Genomic DNA, 21,620 nt, shown 5'->3' on the forward strand with positions numbered 1-21,620 from the left:
TAATTTCTAAATCTTAAGAATAGAATACCTTTACTTGGAAAATGCACGTTTTAAAGCTGTTACATATTTAAAAAACCGTTGCATATATGCCGTGCAAAATCTAAACATCATGGAAACCATATTAAACGAAACAATGATTGAATAGTAAGATTTATCAGGTTAGGTCTGGTGAGCTCAGCCGTGGCTACCTATCACCCTACCGACCAAAGACGTGTGCCAAGCGAATCAGCGTTCCGGTACGATGTCACGTAGAAACCGTGCGTGTTTAATATAACTGTCACGAAAATAATGAATAGGCATTACACTCCGAAAACGTTTTGCTAGACAAAAGACGGCGTCTTATTAATAAATCAAAATCAAAGTTTTGTTTATACTAAAATCATTTTCAACCTAAATGAAAACTCCTAAAAGCCGTAAACGAACTAAAATTACATCGTCCACGTAAACAAAAATGTTCATTAAAAAAATCTATCGGATCTTGGTAGTTGTAAAATTGTTTAGTTTTATTAACGTTTCATCATATTATTTTTCTATTCCTAGTGATTATAACACGTAAAGATACTGCAAGCGTTGCTTCTCAATCGCCCGCTGAGTGACTCTGAGCCTTCTTATGAGAGTCGTAGTCTGCCAACATGTTTTAGAGCCATAAGTCATCACTGGAACGCACTGTAGTAGTCCGATTTTTTGAGGGAAACATGTCACTGAGTTTGCCGAACGCTATCCATTTAAGTTGGATTCGGCGGTTCACTTCTATTTCGAAATTGGACCTACCTAACTGGATCGTGTGTCCCAGGTTTACCTACGTATACATTCCTAGAACGTTGGCCACAATCTATCATAATATCTATAAAATATCCCTAGAGGAAATTCTTTATAAGTTATTAAAGAACAGAAGCGAAGTTTTCGAGTCGCGTTGTCATAAGTTTTATAATGGAATTTGTGGAACTTGCCTCACAGATATTGACGTTTTGATATAGTTAGTATAGTTTAAACTACAAAAGCTTTTATTTCTTCAATAACTTCGAAGCTGTAAATATTACACTTGATGTCTAGGTATATTATATGATACGGACGTAGTGTTTGAACTTATGGAGAATGAATGATTGTATTGTACGTCACAGAATAAAAAGTTACAGAAATATTAATTTACAATAAAACGAAATAAATAAAGCGTACCTTATCCTAGGTACAAAATGTCCCTTCCAGGCAACAAAGGCGTAGGTACCGAAAAGAAAATTACTATAGATGCGAGGTAGTTAGGTACTGTGAATGAATTTATGTACTTTATTGTACACAACAGAAAAAAGATATTATTAAAAATAAGAATCGAACAAGTTAGATGCAGAATACAATTATTGAGGTCATAGAAAATTGACATTCTAAGTCAGATCTTTAACTTCTGCAGACAAAACGAAAAGTGCGATCAAACTTTTAGCGTACTACTCAATTTTTAACCCCCAACGGAAAATTGACGAGATGTTAGGGTGTGTGTGTGTGTGTGTGAGATCGATTTTCGGATGGACACTTGCCGCTAACCACGGCTGAAGGGTTGCTATGGCGTCCCCGGGGGAGTGGGGCGAGCGCGAAAGCTCGCCATGAGAAGAGCCCCAGGGCTCGAGGACATCGGGGGGAGAGTGGGAGACGTCAACCCGAGGGTGCCTCCTGCGAGGGCTCGGACCTCGGCTCGGTTCGACGTTAATCTGAGTGTTGGTGTACTTTTGGACTAATCATTGTTTATTCCGAACGCCCCCGTGTCGGTGGTAAGGATCCACGTCCGGGTGACGTCAGAAATCGGGGCCCTCGTGTTCGCCGGTGAAGACGCTGTGTTGGTTGTGTTTGTGTGCTGATGGGACACATTGTCGGTAGTTATTTGATCGTTATGGTCGTAGACAAGTGTGTGTGAGAGTGCGTGCGTGCGTGCTTGAGGGTGTGTGTGCGTGTGTATATGAGTGTATAGTGTAAAGGTGTGTTCGGGTGTGTGAGTTTGGGAGTGTTCCTAGCTTCTTTTATAAAAACGGAAACACAGATTATTAGTATAGAGGTCTTTAAACGCTTCCGTGCCAACTATAAAATAAATTGTGGTCGGATCAAAACCGTAGTGCCTAAAGTATAGTTATTAGGTATTTCATTTAGAAAAATATAAACGAGAACCACCTATGTACTTAAAGTAAAATACATACCTAATATTAAGTATTTATAGACATGCAATTTTTTAATACTAGCAAATCTTTAGATATATATAATAAAAAATATTGCCTACGTCGGCAGATACATCTGTATTTTCGTTGAGTTTTTTTTCTTGCGTCTACTAATTAAGAAATCTTTATTTCTTAAGGTTTACTTTTAAATAAAGTACGGAAATAAAGATATTGAGGTTTAAAGTTGCTAAGCTAGTGTAGTTTATATCCTCTTTGGTTTCATTTTTCTAAGGTTGATATACAGTACAGAAAAAAATCAGCACCAATGGCTGTCGCCTTTGTTTTGTTTCCAGACTTAGACGAGGCATAAACTTCATTTGAAAAATATAAGAAAATATATACCTAACAATGAATTCCACCAACAATTTTTACGCCATTGTTCTGTAAATAGCTGTCTATTATTTCAAAATAACAGCTTTTAACTAAATGTAGACAAAAACAGTGAAACAGACAAAAGGTGCCGCAAATCGAATTAATGTTCCTGTACAACGCGTAGTAAGCAATTACTTGGGAGGTATGGGTATAATATGACTGCCATATCCATGAAAGGTTAGCCAGTTACCAACTTGGATTTTTATTTTATTTTCTTAGGTTAAAAGTTTACAATTTTTTTTAAAAGTAAAATTTGGCGGCCTTATCGCTAATGTTATTTACGTTTATGTGGTGTACAATAAAAGTGTATTCATTCATTCATTTATTACAAGTCAGTGCTAGACCGAGACCGATTTTGACGTATCTTACATAGGACTAGACGGGCAGTAAGACTCTTTTTGAGAGAATACAAATGACGGAACTCGTGTCATCGTCGCTGAAAGCTTTCCATGAGCTATAAGTCGATAGGCGATATACCGTGTCATACATATATGTACATAGATTTAGTCTTCCATCGGTAGCCCCCAAGACTGCCCACGAATGTTTTTATTATTTCAGAAATCGACTCCTAAAGGGGTGAAACGTGGGTTTGAAGATTGCATGAAAAATAAAGTTACTATAAGTCTTTTTTTAAAACAACTCTCGAAGAGGGTACAATCTGGAATATAGTTTGTAAGTATGGGAAATTCTAACCACTAGGAAATAAAAAAATGAAAAAAACCACTCAAATGCCAGTATTTTATTTTTATCTGATAAATAATTTTAAAGCAGTTCAGTAATATCTAATCTACAAAAGTCCTTCAGTAGTCGATTTGAATATGTTATACAATTCCAAAAGCTGTTTATTGTTCTTGCTCTGACTCTTGACATTGCGTATGTCTGTGCGTCTGTTCACATGCACCTTAGCGCCCTCTACACCGGACCAGGTCTTCGCCAGCGATACTAGTCTGCTCCACGGCATTGTCCACTCGCCTCGCAAGAACTAGAAGTAGGTACGCTTAATATACATCATGAGTTTTCGGTGAATAACGTACTAAATGTACACTTTCTCTGTTCCAAATTTTATTAAGATTGGTTGGAGTGGATGAGCCACAGAACAAACAAACAAACATTTCCATGGTAATTTTATGTATGTATGTTTGTTTTGTTTGTTACCTATATCGGCTCAACCGCTAAACTAATCTTAGTGAAATTTTTATTCTTTAAAACTGATGATACATTTTAACCCGAAAATAAGGGGTTCATACGGGATTCATAACATTTGTTTAATGGTATATGTAACTGAAGCAATGACCTCATTATCGGAACACGCAACACTAACTTCTCTAAGTTGTGTGCGTTTTAAGAAATTTAAATATAAACTTGCTTCAACGGTGAAGGAAAACATCGTAAGGAAACCTGCATGCCTGAGAGTCCCACATAATGTTCTCTAAGGTGTGTGAGTCCACCAATCCGCTCGGGGCCAGCGTGGTGGAATACTGACTAAAGCCTTCTCAGGTGTGGGACACCCGCGCCCTGCGTGTCGATAATGGGTTGATATGAGTAAGATGATATGTAACCTATTTTATAGAAATGATAAAAGTAAGACTGAAACGTAAGTATAGTGACGCTATGTTTTTGTTTCTTTCTAGCAGCAACTTGATTGGTTGATTTACTTTAGTTGCTACTAAATATAACCAATATAAAAATAAATAGATATCGGCGGGGTATCTTTATATTTGAACTTAGTACTACCAGTGGTCAAACACCGATGAAGGGTCAACTATATGGTCAAGCATGTACAGAGATAGATTGAATCCTGGATAAAGAATACGTTATAGGTATATATAAGAAATTAAAAAAAAAAATTAAACATACCAGCTAAATATTAATCCCTACTAATATTATAAATGTGAATGTAAGTTTGTTTGTTACGCTTTCACGCAAAAACTACTTAACCGATCCTCATGAAACTTTGTACTCATATTCTTGGAAGTGTTAGAAGTAATATAGGATACTTTTTATCCCGACTTTAAGCTCGGTTCCTTTAGGAGAGAGGATGAGTGTTTGACGATTTTACACTATAGAGTACTTATATTTGCACTATAGAGGTTATAATAAGTGTTTAATTTTGCCCAAACTGTGGTTGGAGATAGAGGACAGAACTCCTCAGCGGACAGCAGCAAACCCCTTATTTGAGGCTCAGCGATACTACACACTTTAATTTTTTTTACATCTACAACTAAATTTAATGCCACATCAAAAAACAAAATCAAACGCAGACGAAGTCGCGGGCAACTAGTTTAAATGAATATGGATGCAATACCTGATCGAACGGCCTCTTCCCGATATGAAACATGATGTACAAAAGCGGCGCTTTGTTAAGTGATATCTCGGCGACCTGTTGACTTTGGACTCCCAAATCCTTGTAGATCATTTCACAGTGAAGCTGTAGGTGGTCGTAGATTACCTGTGCACCATAAAATAAACTTAGATTATAAAATAGCTGAAGCGGTGATAGCGTAGTGGTTAGGACTTCTGCTTCACTTTCGGGGTTGCCAAGTTCGAATCCCAGCACGCACCTCTAACTTTCTTAGTTATGTGCGTTTTAAGTAATTCAAGTATCAGAAGTGCTTTTACGGTGAAGGAAAACATCGTGAGGAAACATGCCTGAGAGTTCTCCATAATGAAGCCCACCAATCCGCATTGGGTCAGCGTGGTGGACCACGGCCTAATCGAGGGTTCTGGTCACTGTAGGCGGAGACCCGTCCCTTTTAGCTGTTAATGGGTAGATATGATGATTGGCTGACAAAGTAAATGGCCCACATGGTGATAAATGGAAACTATAGACAGAGCAATACTACTATAGTCGTAAAAATGTAATAGGCCCGTTTTGACATTTGTGCAAGACCATAGAATGTAACTTGGAACGAAACTGAAAGAAACAATAAAATAAAAATCAATTACATAGTGTTTTAAAAAATACGTTAATTTTTTTGGGACGTTAAATAATATGAAAGAATATATCGCGAGTATTCTTTTTGCGCTTACTTTATAGTAGCATGCAACTTATAATTGTTGCGAAACGTTCCGAAACAGGTACGTTCTCAGTCTTTTTTTTTTTTTATACTAGAGCTGTAACCATTTTTTTACTGAATATCGAAATTAAATATTGTGTAGTTATCTTTACTGCAAAGAATGAGCTTGGTTCTCAAAATGGGTTCTAAATAATGAGTCTGAGTTAATGTATCTGATCAAGCGGCACATGACTGAAGCGTCCCCGCGCGCACTGCGCAGTTTTTCGTTCCTCATCTTGTAAAGTTGACTGTGCGCTCGTTTAACTTTGATATATATTGTTTACTATAACGTTAACTATGGCTCTTCTATTTTGGACATTAATTTAAACATAGTGATTTGACTCGATTTTTGTGTTTGTTGTTGTATAGTACTAACTCTTGAAACAGAGTGGACGTATAATCAACAGCCAGTCACGCGTATTGGTTGTGAAGTTAAAGGAATACTTTGAACGAACGAACACTTTACAATACATAATAATATCAATCAAGTACTGATACAAACTTGAATTGATTTATCGTGAGTATCGAGTCCCGAGTCTTATGGTTCCATAACTAGTTACGTCGCGACGACAAATGTCAAAACGGGCCTATTACATTTTTACGACTATAAGAGCATTCGAGAAACACGTCCTACACCTGTGTACGTGTGGCCGTCAACCTGCAACGTAGGTGTAAAGCCTGTGTCTGTAATTGCATCGTCAACTTACGCCCTTCAGACCAAACGGCAATAATACGCATGGCGGTGGTACTTCCCTCAGGAACAACTTCAATTATGAAGCTTGAAATGGTCCAAGGATTCGTTTTAAAAGTCATGTGTAATAAACCCATCTTTTTTAACTATTGAGCTGTATGCTCGGGTCCCGACAATTCGACAATTGTTTATTTTTGTACCATTTTGCGGAAACACCCCCAAAGTTCGCTATGATCTAATTTCTGACACCAAACGGGGATCTGATCTACTTACGAACTTATTCATACAACAATGTTAAACATAGTTTATAATCATAGCTTAAATTTTGAAGGTGGCCGTGACGGCTGGAATGCAGTTTTAAACTTTTCCTGACGCGAGCGTCTCCGAGGTTATCGATCCAATATAATCCCATCTTTATGATCGGATTATATCGGATCTATAAACGAATTTTTGAAACCCAAAAAAAAAAAAAGGATTTTTTTTATTTCTTTATTCCACTACAAGTTAGCCCTTGACTGCAATTTCACCTAGTGATAAGTGATGATGCAGTCTAAGATGGTATTGGGCTAACTTGTTAGGGAGTATGATATCATACCCAATCGGTTTCTACGCGACATCGCACCGGAATACTAAATCGCTTTGCATGTCTTTGTCGGTAGGGTGGTAACTAGCCACGGCCAAAATCTGCCACCAGAGAAAAGGTTTTTTAATGGTAAAAAAAACAAGAATGTTTTAATTGAAGAGTCAAAGTATTGCTAAAATATATTGTCAATATTTATACTGTCAATAATATTGACAATGTGCGGGCATCTTAAGGGCCTCCATGGACTTACTCTTAAACTATCTCTGCCCGCAGAAGTCATAAGTATTTGAGTGGTTAAGGCTGCAGCGTCACTTGCTCGCTCGGCGTCCGATGCCGGGACATTTCCCTAAATGAACAACATTTTAATAACATGAACAGCTTTCAGCACAAAAAAATTGAAAAGTGCATGTGTCATGTAGCATCCTAATACTACGGATTCATGACATACATGACACTATTTATCAGTTGATACCGAATTAGATTTTAGAACGACGTTATAGTTCTGAAATGGAAACCATTAATGTAAGGGTAAGTTGGTTGATAAATGCTATTACTCGGTAAAGGAGTTCTTGGATAATAAAATATAAGTATTAGTTTAGTTATTTTTTACTTGACATTCCATGTTTATTGTTCCATATTTTAAAAATGGTACTTAGAGTTCATCAGTCAATAACATCCACTAAAGATTATAAAACTCTACTCAAACGTCGGGTCTTTAAGGTCCCGTTGCCAAGAATCAAGTCGAGCTTTGCTAAACGTTTCAGTCCATTTATAGACTCCTTAATTTATAATAAAGTTACCAGTATTTGTGAAATTAAACATTGTTCCGTAAAACAGGCAAAAGCAAAAATTGTTACCTGGCTTGCTACCTTAACCTATGATTCTACAGAAAAACTTTTCTTGTCTCTAGCGTAATATCATACAAAATGCAACTTTATCAATATACTGTAATTCGAGTGACAACATAAATTTAAGCTGTTAAATTGTAAATAGGCACCCACGAAACAGAAATACCTAGTATGGGTACCATCGGTAACATGGAATCTGTAAATGTTGTTTTTGATAATAAATATTTTTTCATTTTTTTCATACAGTAAAATTAATGAAATTTTATTATATTCAGCCGATTATTTTGATTTTATTTATTTTGACGTTTTATTAATTATTACATAAATAAATTTGTTTAAATTAAGATTTGCATGTCATATATTATGACTAAACATGTATACCTACAATGTTTTATGCAAATTAAAGGAATTGATTTGATTTGAAGGAGTCTTTTCCAGCTGACGCGCCGGTTCAGCCCGGAGGCATTTACGTCGGCATTAGCTGCCGACTTTTTGTTTAACTGAACCAATCGAATTTCATAAAGACTCTAGGGATTACCTAGGCTGTTTTATACAGTTAATCATCGGATTTTTATACATTTTTCCTGTATAAGAATCCTTTATTGTATTGGCTATTTTTGCTAGCATATTGGCCAATCGGTTTACCAAGAATGAAGTAAGGTTTACGGTCAGAAAAAAACTAAAAGAATATACAACGTTTCTGTACGTGTGTTTGTCAACAAGGTCCTCTTAAACAGCTGGACCGACTCTGATGAAATTTTGTGTGTGTTTCAATGGGTGCTTGGTTGGTTCAAAAACACAATTGGACCCGGTAGGTGGCGCTACTTTACTTAACAGGAATACGTCTGCCGAGTCCTTTAGTATAATATATTTTAAATAACAAAAAATAAAAATACTGTGCAATTTATTTACAAACGGCAGAAGTGTGACTTCTGAAAAGATCGAAACTATTAGGATAAATGTAAGGTTTATTATTTAGTTTGCATGGTAACTAGAATAGTTAAAAAAATGTATAATGTTTTCTATCTCACTCTGTCCTATATATTTATGTGTTTGTTTCTTTATCTAGATATTATTTGGTTTCCTTGGTACCTCGTTCTAGTCTAGTCTAGTCTATCTCGTTCCCTCCCATACATGTGTCGTCTATAAATCTGTCTCTTTCTTGATCGTGAAGCATTGCGTAACATCAAGTTTAAAATCACAACGGTTCTAATTTCCCTACAATAAATATTATAACACAAAGCAAACAATATAACTCCGTAGTGCAGTGCGTGCGCGGTTTTTTTTAACTTTCTTTTTGCCATACTTTTAAAATTAATTTATCAAGATAAAAATATTGACACAAATAAAAATCAACACACTTATACTAAAACTTTCTAATACGCAGGCGCGAACACATGCATTAAACGTATTCTATCTCATTCTCTCGCCGGCTGAATCCTACACATTTTTTGTATTTGTGCCTCTTACCTGTCGTTTTTTCCGTTGCATCCGGTTTGAAATCACAACGATTCTAAAGAAGTTTCACTTAAAAAAACCGTTATTATTTGATCTGAAGAATTCGCATTAGATATTTTTTTTCATTTCAGTGGATAGAAATCTATTCCTTGATAAAGCAAAATATACATACCTCCTCAAAAAATTCTGCAAACTCAGGAAAGTCCTCTAAACCAAAATTATCGGAGACTGAATAAGTTTTCTTGGTCTGAATGACTAGATCTTCTATTTCCGACGTGTGTTTATGGTCTTCATCGATGGAACAAAGTGCTTCGGCGATCGCCAGAGCAATGGAAGATGGCGCACTGTGGCTACCGTCGAAAGACGCCGATGATGATGTTGCTGTGACCATAAATAACATCATCTATCTCAGTATGGTTAGGAGACATTTTCTCCACAGAAGGAGCACAAAATTCAAAATACATTTATTTCAAGTAGGCCTAATATAAGCACTTTTGAAACGTCAAATCTACCTGTTTGTAGTAACTCTACCACTGGTTCGGAAGGCAGATTCTACCGAGAAGAAGCCGGCAAGAAACTCAGCAGTTGCTCTTTTTTAACATCAACAATTCTATCTTGTGAGTGATGAAAGCGGAGCCGGATGCTTCCAAGCAACCTTTTCATTAAGAAATTCATCAATTGTCAAAATGACAATATTTTGTCCTCTAACCTCCCACATTTTTGTCCTACGTGTAACATTAAAACGGAGGTGAACTTCGATAGAAGCAGGCGTTACTTTGCGGAATTCCATGATATACTACGAAACTTGTGACTTATGAAGACGTTGACTTTACAATTGTTAAAAATTATTCATTGTAAAGTCAACATCTCTTGTGGATGCTCCGGCGTCGGAGCGAAACGTGCGTAGTGGGTACATTCCCGAAGATCTGATTGGTATGGAGTATAAAGATTGAAGAAATGATATTACACCACACAGATTCATTTGCTTTTCACGAAGTATAGCAAATTAAGCTTAATTCTCCTTTTCCTTGTAGCCGAGTGTTTGGAGGTGGACCAATAAAGATTATCCTTTGTCAGATATAATGGGGATATACATCTTTTGTTTCTTGCTTTATATGGTATTAGCTTTTGCCCGCAGCTTCGCACACCTTAAGTTAAATTTTTGATTTGGTAAATTTTAACTACAAAGGTTGATAATAGTAAAATTTGAACGTAAATTACTTAAAAACTAAGAAACTTTCATATAAATTTCATCCCCTATTTAATGCCTTTGGAGTTGGAATTTTTAAAATATGTGAAACACGTATTCCTTTATTTTTAATCGAAAACCTAAAAAAAGTTTCATGGAAATTAACTTGAAAAATGAATCGATAAATGAAGGATGTTATACAAACTTTTATCCCCCATTTAATCCTCTTAGGGTTGGAGTTTTCAAAAATCTTTTCTTGGCGGATTTCTAGATTGTAATAACTATCTGTGTGCAAAATTTCAGCCCGATCCGTCAAGTAGTTAGAGCTGTACGTCGATAGATCAATCATTCAGTCAGTCAGTCAGTCACCTTTGCCTCTTATATATATAGACTAGGCTAGGTCTAGGCTTATATATATATATATATATATCTATGTTGTGAATTCCAAATAAAGAAAATAAACAATAATAGTATCTTATATATAAAATTCTCGTATTCTATAGTTATTTGCAAACTTAAAACTCAAAATTTCATGATTTGACACCTACGTTCGATCTGTATCCTAAATTTTGGCCCAACCCGTTCAATACATTGATAGATCAGGCAATAAGTGTGTCAATCATTTCTTGTACAATATTTAACGTTACTTACTTGTGCGATTCATTGATGAAATCCTAACTTGCTTCGGTCTCTGACGGTGTTTGATGTTCATATCATGAGCTTCACCATTCGACACTAGAATAAAAAATGAATTTTATGTATATTATAACAACATAACATAACACGTCTTGTGCTACTTCTCTCGTAAAATTGATCTGGCATTACAGATATTTCCTTTAAAAAATCAAGCGTGGGTGTAGTGTATAGTACCACCATATTGAAATGAAGCTTGCAAGCTCGTAGCTCGTATACCTGGGCATAGCTTTTTCAAGATTATGCAACTGTACAATCGCTATGATATAAACGGAATCCACTGGTACCTTGTTGTAATTTAACAAAATCTCGAAATAATAAAATATGTGTATAGCATTTTGAAAAAAATAAATATTACTTTGACTCAAAATATAAAAATAATCGTTATATGCGATGCGATAATCGTTGTTCGTAACACCAAAAAAAACATTGTGGAGGGGCACTAAATGTAAATACATTAAAATATTAAATTGTCCAAAAACTGGACGCTTTAACCAAATTGGAAAGTAGGAGAAAGCATCGTGGAAGCGTAATACATAGTCTGAAAACTTAAATATTAAAATGTACAATAAGGTGGACACTAAAATTCAACAAATTTAAATTTATCTCTCAGTCTTCTTTTTGGAACGTAGTAGACGGATAGTGAGAGTGACCTCTCGATTGCGAGCGCGCAAATTTTGTACTAAAAACAATATCGAGATGTAAAACATAATGGTTGAATAAAAATGGTGACTAAGGGTAACACTAATGTGATAATATTATCGCTTTTTATTTTAATACCTAATTATCAACAGTTGCAAAGAAGACTTTAGCTGGTCCCATAATATAAAACCTCTAAAATTCTGAAAGAGTTAGCTTATTGCTAACATTTAAACAGCCAGACCTAGTAACCTTCGCGGCGTTCATTATGACACGCGTGAATAACAATGTCCTTTTTTTGAAATTCATAGAGAACCCACGCATTGAGAAGTAAGAATATGGCTGTCTGTTGAGTAAAACCTTTGCGCAGAAGAAAAAATAATGAAATTCATTCCAACATTATATGCTTATTATGACATTAGATGTCTTAGTGTTGGCTATATGTTAACTGTTTTAGAATAATTTATAAAGTTTTTAAAGCATTGGAGTAGAAAAAAATACATAGAACTAAACTCCCTTACCACTTTTCTCTTTAACCACTTCTTTCTGGGCCCATTTTTGCAACTCCTCGTATGCGACGGTTATCAACATTTGCAACAGGATGGACCCGCCCACCGGGTTGATGTTGGAAGGCAGGGTGTTCTCCAGAGTAGAACAGGCGTTGATGAAACAACGTGGTATGCAATCCAGGGTGCGGGATATACAGGTGAGGCATAGAGACATCGTCTGTTGATCGTGCAGTTTAAAAAAAAAGAAGAGAAAATAAAAAGATAAATATTATTATATTACTTAGAAAACTTTTGGTAAAGAACACTCTCGAATTAAGTAAGGACTAGCTAGCTCCTTGACATTGTCAATGATGACGAGACTGGTGATTCAAAGAGGTACAGAGAGTGTAAGAGATATTATAGGATAACTCCAACTTTAGCTAAGTTTAGAGATTTGTGTACAACGTATTAAACACTAAGGTCTAAGGTCTAAAAATAGTGCACTCCTTTTCACTCCTTTGTTAAGCGTAGGAAACGTCATGATAATTTTTATAAATTTAAAATGCATATATAAAATTTGCAATCTCTCTGTCAATCGCGGCCTGGGCGCTTTTTCCAATTAAGCTACGGCTCTCCTACCGTCGATGCCGAAATTAGTATATGCCTTTTACACCAATCTTATAGCGACTGTAGCGTCATCTGGTAGGAAACGATGCAGTTTCGATCTACTTATTCAAAGGTCCATATTACAATGAAACACGTTTGAAACAAGAGATGACACATTACACTACATTGTAAGGGTCTCCTCTCATAATGAGGAAGGTTTAGACCGTAGTCCACCAAGCTGGCCGATTGCAGATTGGCGGACTTCACACGCCGTTGAGAAATTATGGAGAACCTTTTAGACACTGTGGGAAACTTGCAGATGTGCAGGTCTCCTCGCGTTATTTCTTAACCTGTTGACGTGCTAAGGATCGAATTCTGTCCCCGCGAAAGGGAGTCACTGCATATCTTTTTTTTAACGTTAATAGACCAGTCTTTGGCCACAGTCTGACCTGATAGAATGAGGTCTAAGATGGGACGCGCTAACATAGAAGTTGTCTATTCAATCTTGTTTTGAAGATACCCAGGTTTTAAGAATTAGGAAACACAAACACAGAACTCGGAAAGGCGTTCCAAACCGCTTCGTGCGAGTTTTTGGGATATTGACAACATAAATAAAATGCTAAAACATAAATTATACGGTTTAACTTAGAGATTTGGGCACCAGAATTGGCACCATTGCCTTTTGGACCAGTTACCTGATACATAGATGCCCCAGTTTGTACAGCATGGACGAGTACCGAGGGTATATATTGCAGTAATGTGCCTGCCACTGCCAGTAGCCCGGCTAACCATGGCGGTCGACGGTCGCACCACACCTGTTAACGTGTATAATATAAAATAAAATGTAAATATAAATATAAATATACTACGACTATTCTATAAATTTAATACACATTCTGACAGACACTGAAAAACATTCATGTTCATCACACAACCATTTTTCCAGTCATAGGAATCGAACCCACGGCCTTAGATGCAGAAAGCAGGGTCGCTGCCCTCTGCGCCAATCGTATTTCAAAATGCTTTGAAATGCTTCGAATTTACAGCGTTTATGAAGAACATTTTAATAAGAATATTAACAGAAAACATTTACAACTTCTGATGTAAATTCTTTAGTATTTTCAAGGTTAAACATGTCTACCAACCTGTCGCTTATCAAGACAGGAAGCCCAATCTCTCCCGGATACTTCCAAGGCGTAGCAGAGCGTCGATTTCACGTCTGATTTGCTCCCTATTGTAGCCAATATGTACGTTAGGGCTCCGACCGCACGAGCGTACTCTTCTCCCGCTGAAAACAGTTGTCGAATGACTTTATGTTTTAAATATTTAGGAATGTTTATCAGTAATGCACTAATCTCTGGAATTACCATTCGGATTTGAACATAAAAATTTGCAGGAGGTGAACTTTAAATAGAGAATGAATGTTTGTATTATAATCCGCGATTTTTCAAGTTATATGAATAAAAAATGCTTACAATTGAAATAATAAAAAATGTTATGCAGGATTTATAACTTCACCCCCATTGAGGTTGAATAGGGGATGAAATTTTGTTTATCAAACAAAAACTCTGGAAAAACCATTCCGGTTTATAAATATTTCTTGCATTTAATAGCACAATTTTAAAGTAAAAAAATGAACTAATAATGTAGGTTGACGACGACGTGGGTCGGGGAAAACTGTGTAGGCTAGCGGAATTAAATTTGTATAGAAACCTTACAAGAAGCTTTACGCGGACGAATTAAGTTACAACTCACCATTACAATCCCCTTTGAACCTGCAAAATCCGTCAGCCGTGCACAAAAATCCTTCGCATTTCTGCTTACATCCCTCAACGTTGTACCATAAACCGTCCGCTGGCCAGCGGGAGTTGTCCTTTGACATATTGCTGATGGCGTTAATCAGGAGCATTCGCAATAAGTGGCAATTCCGCATCATTAGAACCTAGAAATCCGGAGCAAAAAGTTGTCTAAAAACTAGCATATATCACCATTATACATTTCTCATTCAGATGATGTAGTCTGTAGATGATGATGAAATAACGAGAAAGGGGATAAGAAAAACTTACTTTAACAACCAAAGACCAGGAAGGCTGCGGTTGAGCAAGTAGAACCATCAATTCCAAACATAAAGCCGTTTTCGTCGACAGCTCCTGAGTGGTCTTCGCATTTTTGTGATCGCCACAATCGAAGAGGTTCGGATTTATAAACGTAAACCATGGGTAAGGGGTGTCTTTTGAGAATTTGGTATCTTCTTGTTCTGTAAATGCCTGAAAGTAGTTTGGAAGCTTTTTCAATTTTCATCGAACTCGTAACACAATGTAAATCCATCTAGCCCCATTATAAACGGTACAAAGATGACTGATGAATATTTTTATATACTTAAATACTTATAATATATAGGCATATGACACTGGAAAACATTCATGTTAATCACACAAACATTTTCTAGTTGTCCAATCGGCCTTGGACTCAGAAATCAAGGTGGACAAGGGTTTTAGGGAAGAACGAAAAACTCAGTAGGCCAAAGCAACAGACTGGCAGGTTATACAATATATCGTTTATGAGGTGCGGCGTCGTTGATTCCGGCTTCAGGTTTTGTGTATCTATGTTATTATTTTGTAGGTATGCCTCGGAACTCCTAAACGTCAAGACCGATTATGATAAAATCTTTAATGTTTCAGCAGGTCTCTAGAGTGATTTTTTTAAGATTTACAATTGGACCCGGTATGTGGCGCACCAATCAAATTATTTTTCATGTTTAGGGCAGGACAACACATCGATACCTACCAACCTTTTCAAATAAATTGAAATTAACTTCACTAGTTGTATAAAAATAAAACTTTAGTTGATCAAATTGATTTATTCGAATATTTCATTCTGCAGCATGGGATGCAATTAATTAAATTTACCGCCACTGCAACGCGCCGCTGACACTCGATATAGGATGATGCTTATACCCCAAAATATTACATAAGTACCTGATGCAAGAAGTGCAATGCGGACCCTCTGTACACCATACATTTGAACAGTTCGTTGCATTTCGCGTGAACATCTCTTACGTCCCTGGATTGCTTGGCCTCCTCTAACCCGGCTAGATCCGACCCGTTGTTGCATGTCGCTGGTAATAACTGGCCCACACATAGCAGAATATTCAATATATCGTTTATTAGGAGCGGCGTTGTTGATTCCGTTGTATTCGTCTAGTGAGATAAAGATTGTTGTTATGAAGTTAGGGCTAGTTACACCTACAATTTTAAATATCACATATTTTTGGGAGTAAAACTTCTTTGGGCTCGACTAGGGGGTAACTCAGATTTTTCCTGACGGAAGTAACGCTTACGTCAGACGTTTGTGTAGTTTCCGCTATTTAAAAATAATAATTTCGATTGTACGTAAGTATATGTCATATACTCCACGCTTCTTGACAAACAAATGTTTTGAATTGCAAAGTTTTTTGAAAATCTCTAAATATTCTTGTCTATTTATTACTTTTGTAATAAACAAATTATAAATAAATTTTCTGACGATTGCGACAGTGTATAATATTCAATGACAAGGTTATATTGACATGTGCTGATCTAACCTTCAATTTTCTACTGTCAATTATACTATTTAGCAAATGAAAATATTTATAAAATGTGAAAGTGATATTAATGAATTTTAAATAGAATTTAAAATGAAATAGTGAATACTAAAGGAAATGGCGGAGTCCCAGGAACATTTTGCTCTCTCATCAATATATAATAATAAAAGTTTTACTTCAATCACGCTTAAAGGTTACACACACACTTTTTTTTTAAATTTATAATGATTAATAGTTAATAATTATTTTATTGTATTTTCAATTTTTATGTGGTCTATTCACCTTGAGGCCGACCTACACTGCGTTTACCGCTGCGGGGTCGCCATTCCAGCCCCTTAAGACCCCAACGTCCATCAGGCTAAGTATAGGAGTAAGAATTCGCAGGCAAACGCTGTTCTCTTAAATTTAGTTCTCACCTGACAATACCTAACAGTCAGTATTGTAAGTGTTTCATTTAACATTCCAGCAAAGATTCTTTGCGCCATTCTCGGTGGTACTGTATCCCATAAATCCTTCTTGCTACCTGAAAGACGAAATAGATATATTTTTTTATTTATTTAAGCCAATTTTTAAGACATAACATAAATTAACATGAAATCTGACAATCTTAAATATGTATATAAAAATGTTATGTCGGTTTGTGTAAGCTTCTAAAACTCAAAAAGTTCTGCACCGATCGAACTGAAATTTTAGCATGATAAATAATACGCATCAAGGATTGTTTTTATCTATTTTTTGCATCAGTCACATATCCACGATCGCGAAAATACAGGTTTTTTTTTAACGATAAGCTGTGTACCAGTGACCTCGCTGACAGCCGCAACAGTAATGGCGCAGACACTTACCATAGAGAAATATAATAACTGTTCCATTCATACCAACATTAAGAGTGCCAGAAGAAAAATAAAGAAATTATTTCAATTGAATCTGCGTCACTGCCAATCACCGCGATTACGATGTTTACGTTAGTTAGGATGTCTTTTATTCAATTTTATCACGGTATATTCAGTGTTTTTCTGTACAAATTGAGTGCAATATTATTGAAATGGGCAGCAAATACTCATTTACAATAGTTATTTATCCAAATTATATTGTAATTCTGACCATAGCACTAAGAAATAATTAAAAACTACTATAAAAAGTTTCGAGAAAATGCCGTCATCGAAATCAAATTCATATTACGCGCATCAAGTAAACATATATGTATGAACGCTTCATGAGTGCCTGTGATAGGCCTTGAAGAATAAAGATTTTTTAATTTGAATTCGATGGTAATCTTACCATTCATATATAGCCACCATCCCTGCACAGACGGTGTGCCAGCTTCGGGAACGTTATTGGACAGGTCGTCTATTGGGCGTCCGCCGGAATCTTGTAGGATGTAGAGAGACAGCACTCGATTGTGTAGGTCAAGCACTCTCTCACCTACTGCTTCGGACATGGTCGCGTAGCGTTTGTAGCATGCCTGAGGAGTAAGCAGCCAATGTACGAGTAAACCATATTTTTTTAGATATTGTAGTATTAAAAGTGCAATTTTAAAAACCTAGCTACTTGTCACGGGTTTACTTTACAAATGCGGATGCTTAGACAATGGAACCAGACTTGAACCTAAGCGACCTATACGTGCTTAAGTGTCCTGCACTGCTAGTATATAAGGAAGACAATAATTATATACCCCTATTATATCCTCTGACAAAGGATAAAATTTACGTGTCCACCCGCCAAAACACGGCAACAAAAATTAGTGCTCCTATTTATCGCCGTTTATTATTTTCACACGTGCACCAATACTCTTTGTTGATAATAATTTTGGAGTATATAAATTTTGTCCTTTTCCCAGCGAGAAAATTATTATAGAAATATACTTCACAAAATACTTCTATATTTCTATAATAATTTTCACCCCGGGGTATTTAGTATTAATAGGATTGGAAATCATACGAGGGGGACGGCGCGTACGCAGTCCCCACTACCAAAAATTACACGTCCGAGTTATCCGCATTAGGGATAATCGCAGAGGTCAACCCAACCGCAGTGCAATGGAAGGGCCTCGCTCTGGGGGAACCGCCTTCATGATCACGGTGTCCCCTACGCCAGGTAAGTATGCTTAAGCAACGTAATAGACGACTAGTCATTATTCGAGCAAGAATCTTCATAGCGCGACGCAGAATAAACTATTAAATGTGCAGCGCCATCTTTGGACAAGTTCACGAAAATGCCATTAAACATTTCACAACTTAGCTTGTTGAATCGTAGTGTACAGTCAGATACATAGATGGCGTTGTTTAATATTTATGACTAGATTTCAAGTAATTTCGTTTAATGCAAGTTATACTTCTTCGGAGGCTCAATTTTTTTTATGCATTGATAGAAAACATATTACCAGTAATAAAGAATGTCTATCAGTGTTGCCAGCGTCCTCAACATGCTGTACGTAGCAATATAAACTATTCTTTAGTAACGCAGCGGCTCCCAAGGTTGCAGTTAGCACTGGCAAGTCTGCGTGATCCAGCGCTTCTTGCGCCAGTACATGAAGATGTTCTGGAATATTTATTGAGAATTTTTTAACAAGATTTTCGGAGAAGTCTGACTTTAGTACTGTCGATTACCTAGATCTACTTAGGGGCATGTTTGTGCACATTAAAAACCATTAAAGTTACCAATTTTAATTTTATAACAAAAGAGCCCCGAAATTAGTACCACTAATTGCTCCAGACGCATTTTTAAATTACATAATGTAAAAATGCGTATGCTCATACTAACAAGAAACATTATGTGATATATTTACCTAGTAAAGAGTCGCTAGATTTGGTAGCCAACTGAGCAAACTTATCAGGGTCTGAAGTTTTTGCAACACCATCTACTTTGTCCTCTCCAATGCTGACAAACATTCCGGAACCTTGTCTGGGAATAACAGATATTATTGGAAAGTTTAAATAAAATATACTATCCAATGAGGATAAAAATACATACAAGAATATGGAACACTGACCTTTAAATTATTGTGGTAATATGAAACAGTTAACTGAATTGCTCAAAAAAACTTTTTTTTAGATTTAAAAAAATATTCTGTAGTTATTTGTTTAGCCATTTCCAACATAATCTTCTTTGTTTCTAATAGAAGTGACCTATTGCTGTATCCTATTGAAGTATCTATTGCTGTTACTGCTATTTTATGCAATTTTCTGTACTTACTTAAATGCTATAGAGAATTCTTCTTCCAACCACAGCACTATTTTTACTGCTGCAAATGATGCACTCCTCGGGAAATCAAGCCTCCCGCCAACAACACCACAGCAAACATTTTCCGAAAGCACAGTTTGGTTGTTCTGGAATGATGCATTCTCTCATAAAAAACTTATAGAATTTTATTGACTAGGTTAGTAAATCTAACAGTTGTTAAGTTCATTACGTTTTGTTAAATTTGTAGAGTTGTAAAAAATGCTTGAAAGAAACTCTATAAAAGATTGCCAGATGTACAGCTTTGAAATTTAATTTTTTTATATTTTGCCATGCACAATGTGGTTACCCTGGAAACCCAATAAAATAATTATTGACCCCGCCCCCAAATCAAGACCCAGGCTCTCAATATACATGCGAACCACAAGACCAATGTGGCAGTTTTAAGTTTACTCAATTTTTAATTTAATTATAATATATTTTTTTTATCTATTAATTATTAATTATAATATATACAGGTAAAAAATTAAGGTACTGACTTATTATACATAATAGCAGTGGCGTGCACAGGTTCTTTGACCAGGGTATACATAAAGCAGGTACATGGCATAACATGGGAAAATTCCCCTCAAATACGAGCTATATAAAGTAATTTGGGTATTCAGTGCTTTTGTGCATGTATCAAGTGCACGCCACTTTATTCATAGGTCTAGAATAATCTTTAGTTTAAATAAATTGCTGTGCATAAGTATTGCAATAACTTGAAAATAGCTTTACCAATTTTAATGAATTATTTTGATTCTGTTAGAGTGAGTCCCTGGCTAGTTTTAGATTAGATAGTAATAGGTGGCATTGCAATCAGATTCTAGCTTTTAAATTGAGTTTCAGGGCAGGTCAAGGTCTGCTTAGGCTGCTGATTAATATTAAATCAAAGCTTACCTGATAATATTCCAAATCTCTCTGCAACAGAATTGGGATCCTGTCCATAATATTCCCATCTTCAATAACCTCCATTTTGAAATTTATTTATAAAAAAAACAAATAAAACTACAAAAAGAATTGAATACCTACTTATATTACAATAAATTATATACAGTGCCAATATTAAACTAAAGCGTGGGTGCACGTTTTGAAATCTGCGTTGCTGGATATTTTTGATATTTCTTGCTGCAAAAGTTTATGTAAAGTCACTCCGTCATGTTTATAAATCCAATATCCCCCATTGTCTAATATTAGATCATATCGTTTGGGGCCAGATGTAGGTGAACTTAACCAAATCTGCTTGTTAGGTGTTTGTCTATTTATGACATAGGTGCCATAGTTTGGTCCTAGGGCTACTGTTAGGACCCCATCCTGTAATTAATGAAATTAAAATATTTAGCACACTTGTCTTAAACAAATTGAACATAGTTATACATACTTGTTGAAATCAGAAGTCTCATAAAATGGAAATAAAATGGCTCTTTAACTTCTCTACTTTTTTAAACTGCATGTTCAATTATTTATTATTGTTATTTTCTTAATTTTTCATGCATTTGTAATAATACTGGGTTTTCTATGGGTGTAAATTGTTGCTATAAATTGATATTATAATTTAGTATATCTTTCCACACTCTTTCTGTATGAATAAACTTACACTAAAAGTAACATCAGCTCCTTTCAAATTAGATGACTGGTCGATCAGTTCTTCGAAATATTCATACAGAGATTCTAATGTTTCATTGCACACTTTTTCGAAAACAACAGGATCCAAGTCAGGCTGAATATTTTGGGCACTGTACATGCGATTCGTTACGCTATGAATTTGATAGGATTTTAATTTAATATCCCAACTTCTGCAAATTGATGGCGTAATTGCACTTTGCCACCGTGCCAGCCGACGGCTGGTACGAAGGAAAACTCTAAACATATTGATAAAACATACAGTTTTCGCTGGTTTAGGTTAAAATTTGGATTGTTTACCACAGTAGGTAATAGGTATTTAATTTGCAGTTTGGACTGTCAAATTGACGAAAATATGTCTGACAAGTGACAGT

General features: G+C 35.9%; 2 protein-coding genes and 1 non-coding gene across 3 annotated transcripts; all 3 read right to left on the reverse strand.

Moving 5' to 3' along the window:
• Window positions 1-3,294: 3,294 nt before the first annotated feature.
• On the reverse strand, window positions 3,295-20,710 carry LOC120626527. Its single transcript, XM_039894066.1, has 17 exons — window positions 20,524-20,710; window positions 19,600-19,733; window positions 19,193-19,308; window positions 18,788-18,945; window positions 17,686-17,869; window positions 16,821-16,927; window positions 15,800-16,021; window positions 14,888-15,088; window positions 14,577-14,763; window positions 13,967-14,109; window positions 13,517-13,636; window positions 12,249-12,453; window positions 11,047-11,130; window positions 9,379-9,587; window positions 7,151-7,246; window positions 4,876-5,019; window positions 3,295-3,552 (listed from the first exon to the last, which is right to left on the reverse strand). The coding sequence occupies exons 1-17, from the start codon at window positions 20,596-20,598 to the stop codon at window positions 3,358-3,360; spliced, it is 2,580 nt and encodes an 859-aa protein (XP_039750000.1). The 5' UTR covers window positions 20,599-20,710; the 3' UTR covers window positions 3,295-3,357.
• LOC120626635 lies at window positions 18,348-18,509 on the reverse strand. Its single transcript, XR_005658866.1, has one exon. It is a non-coding gene; the product is annotated as a U1 spliceosomal RNA (small nuclear RNA).
• LOC120626528 (frataxin homolog, mitochondrial) lies at window positions 20,640-21,577 on the reverse strand. The gene is made up of 2 exons (XM_039894068.1): window positions 21,221-21,577; window positions 20,640-20,937 (listed from the first exon to the last, which is right to left on the reverse strand). The coding sequence occupies exons 1-2, from the start codon at window positions 21,491-21,493 to the stop codon at window positions 20,689-20,691; spliced, it is 522 nt and encodes a 173-aa protein (XP_039750002.1). The 5' UTR covers window positions 21,494-21,577; the 3' UTR covers window positions 20,640-20,688.
• Window positions 21,578-21,620: the final 43 nt, after the last annotated feature.

This window comes from Pararge aegeria, chromosome 9 (assembly GCF_905163445.1).
Source record: "Pararge aegeria chromosome 9, ilParAegt1.1, whole genome shotgun sequence".
NCBI lineage: Eukaryota > Metazoa > Arthropoda > Insecta > Lepidoptera > Nymphalidae > Pararge > Pararge aegeria.

Excerpts from the sequence above, each read along its gene's own strand:
- LOC120626528 (XM_039894068.1), bottom strand. The coding sequence starts at position 21,493 with ATGTTTAGAGTTTTCCTTCGTACCAGCCGTCGGCTGGCACGGTGGCAA. Across the intron at positions 20,938-21,220 it reads GAGCTGATGTTACTTTTAGT|GATGGGGTCCTAACAGTAGC; the intron begins GTAAGTTTATTC and ends CATTAATTACAG.
- LOC120626527 (XM_039894066.1), bottom strand. The coding sequence starts at position 20,598 with ATGGAGGTTATTGAAGATGGGAATATTATGGACAGGATCCCAATTCTG. Across the intron at positions 19,309-19,599 it reads GAATTCTCTATAGCATTTAA|ACAAGGTTCCGGAATGTTTG; the intron begins GTAAGTACAGAA and ends TGTTATTCCCAG. Across the intron at positions 14,764-14,887 it reads CCTGGTCTTTGGTTGTTAAA|GTTCTAATGATGCGGAATTG; the intron begins GTAAGTTTTTCT and ends CCGGATTTCTAG.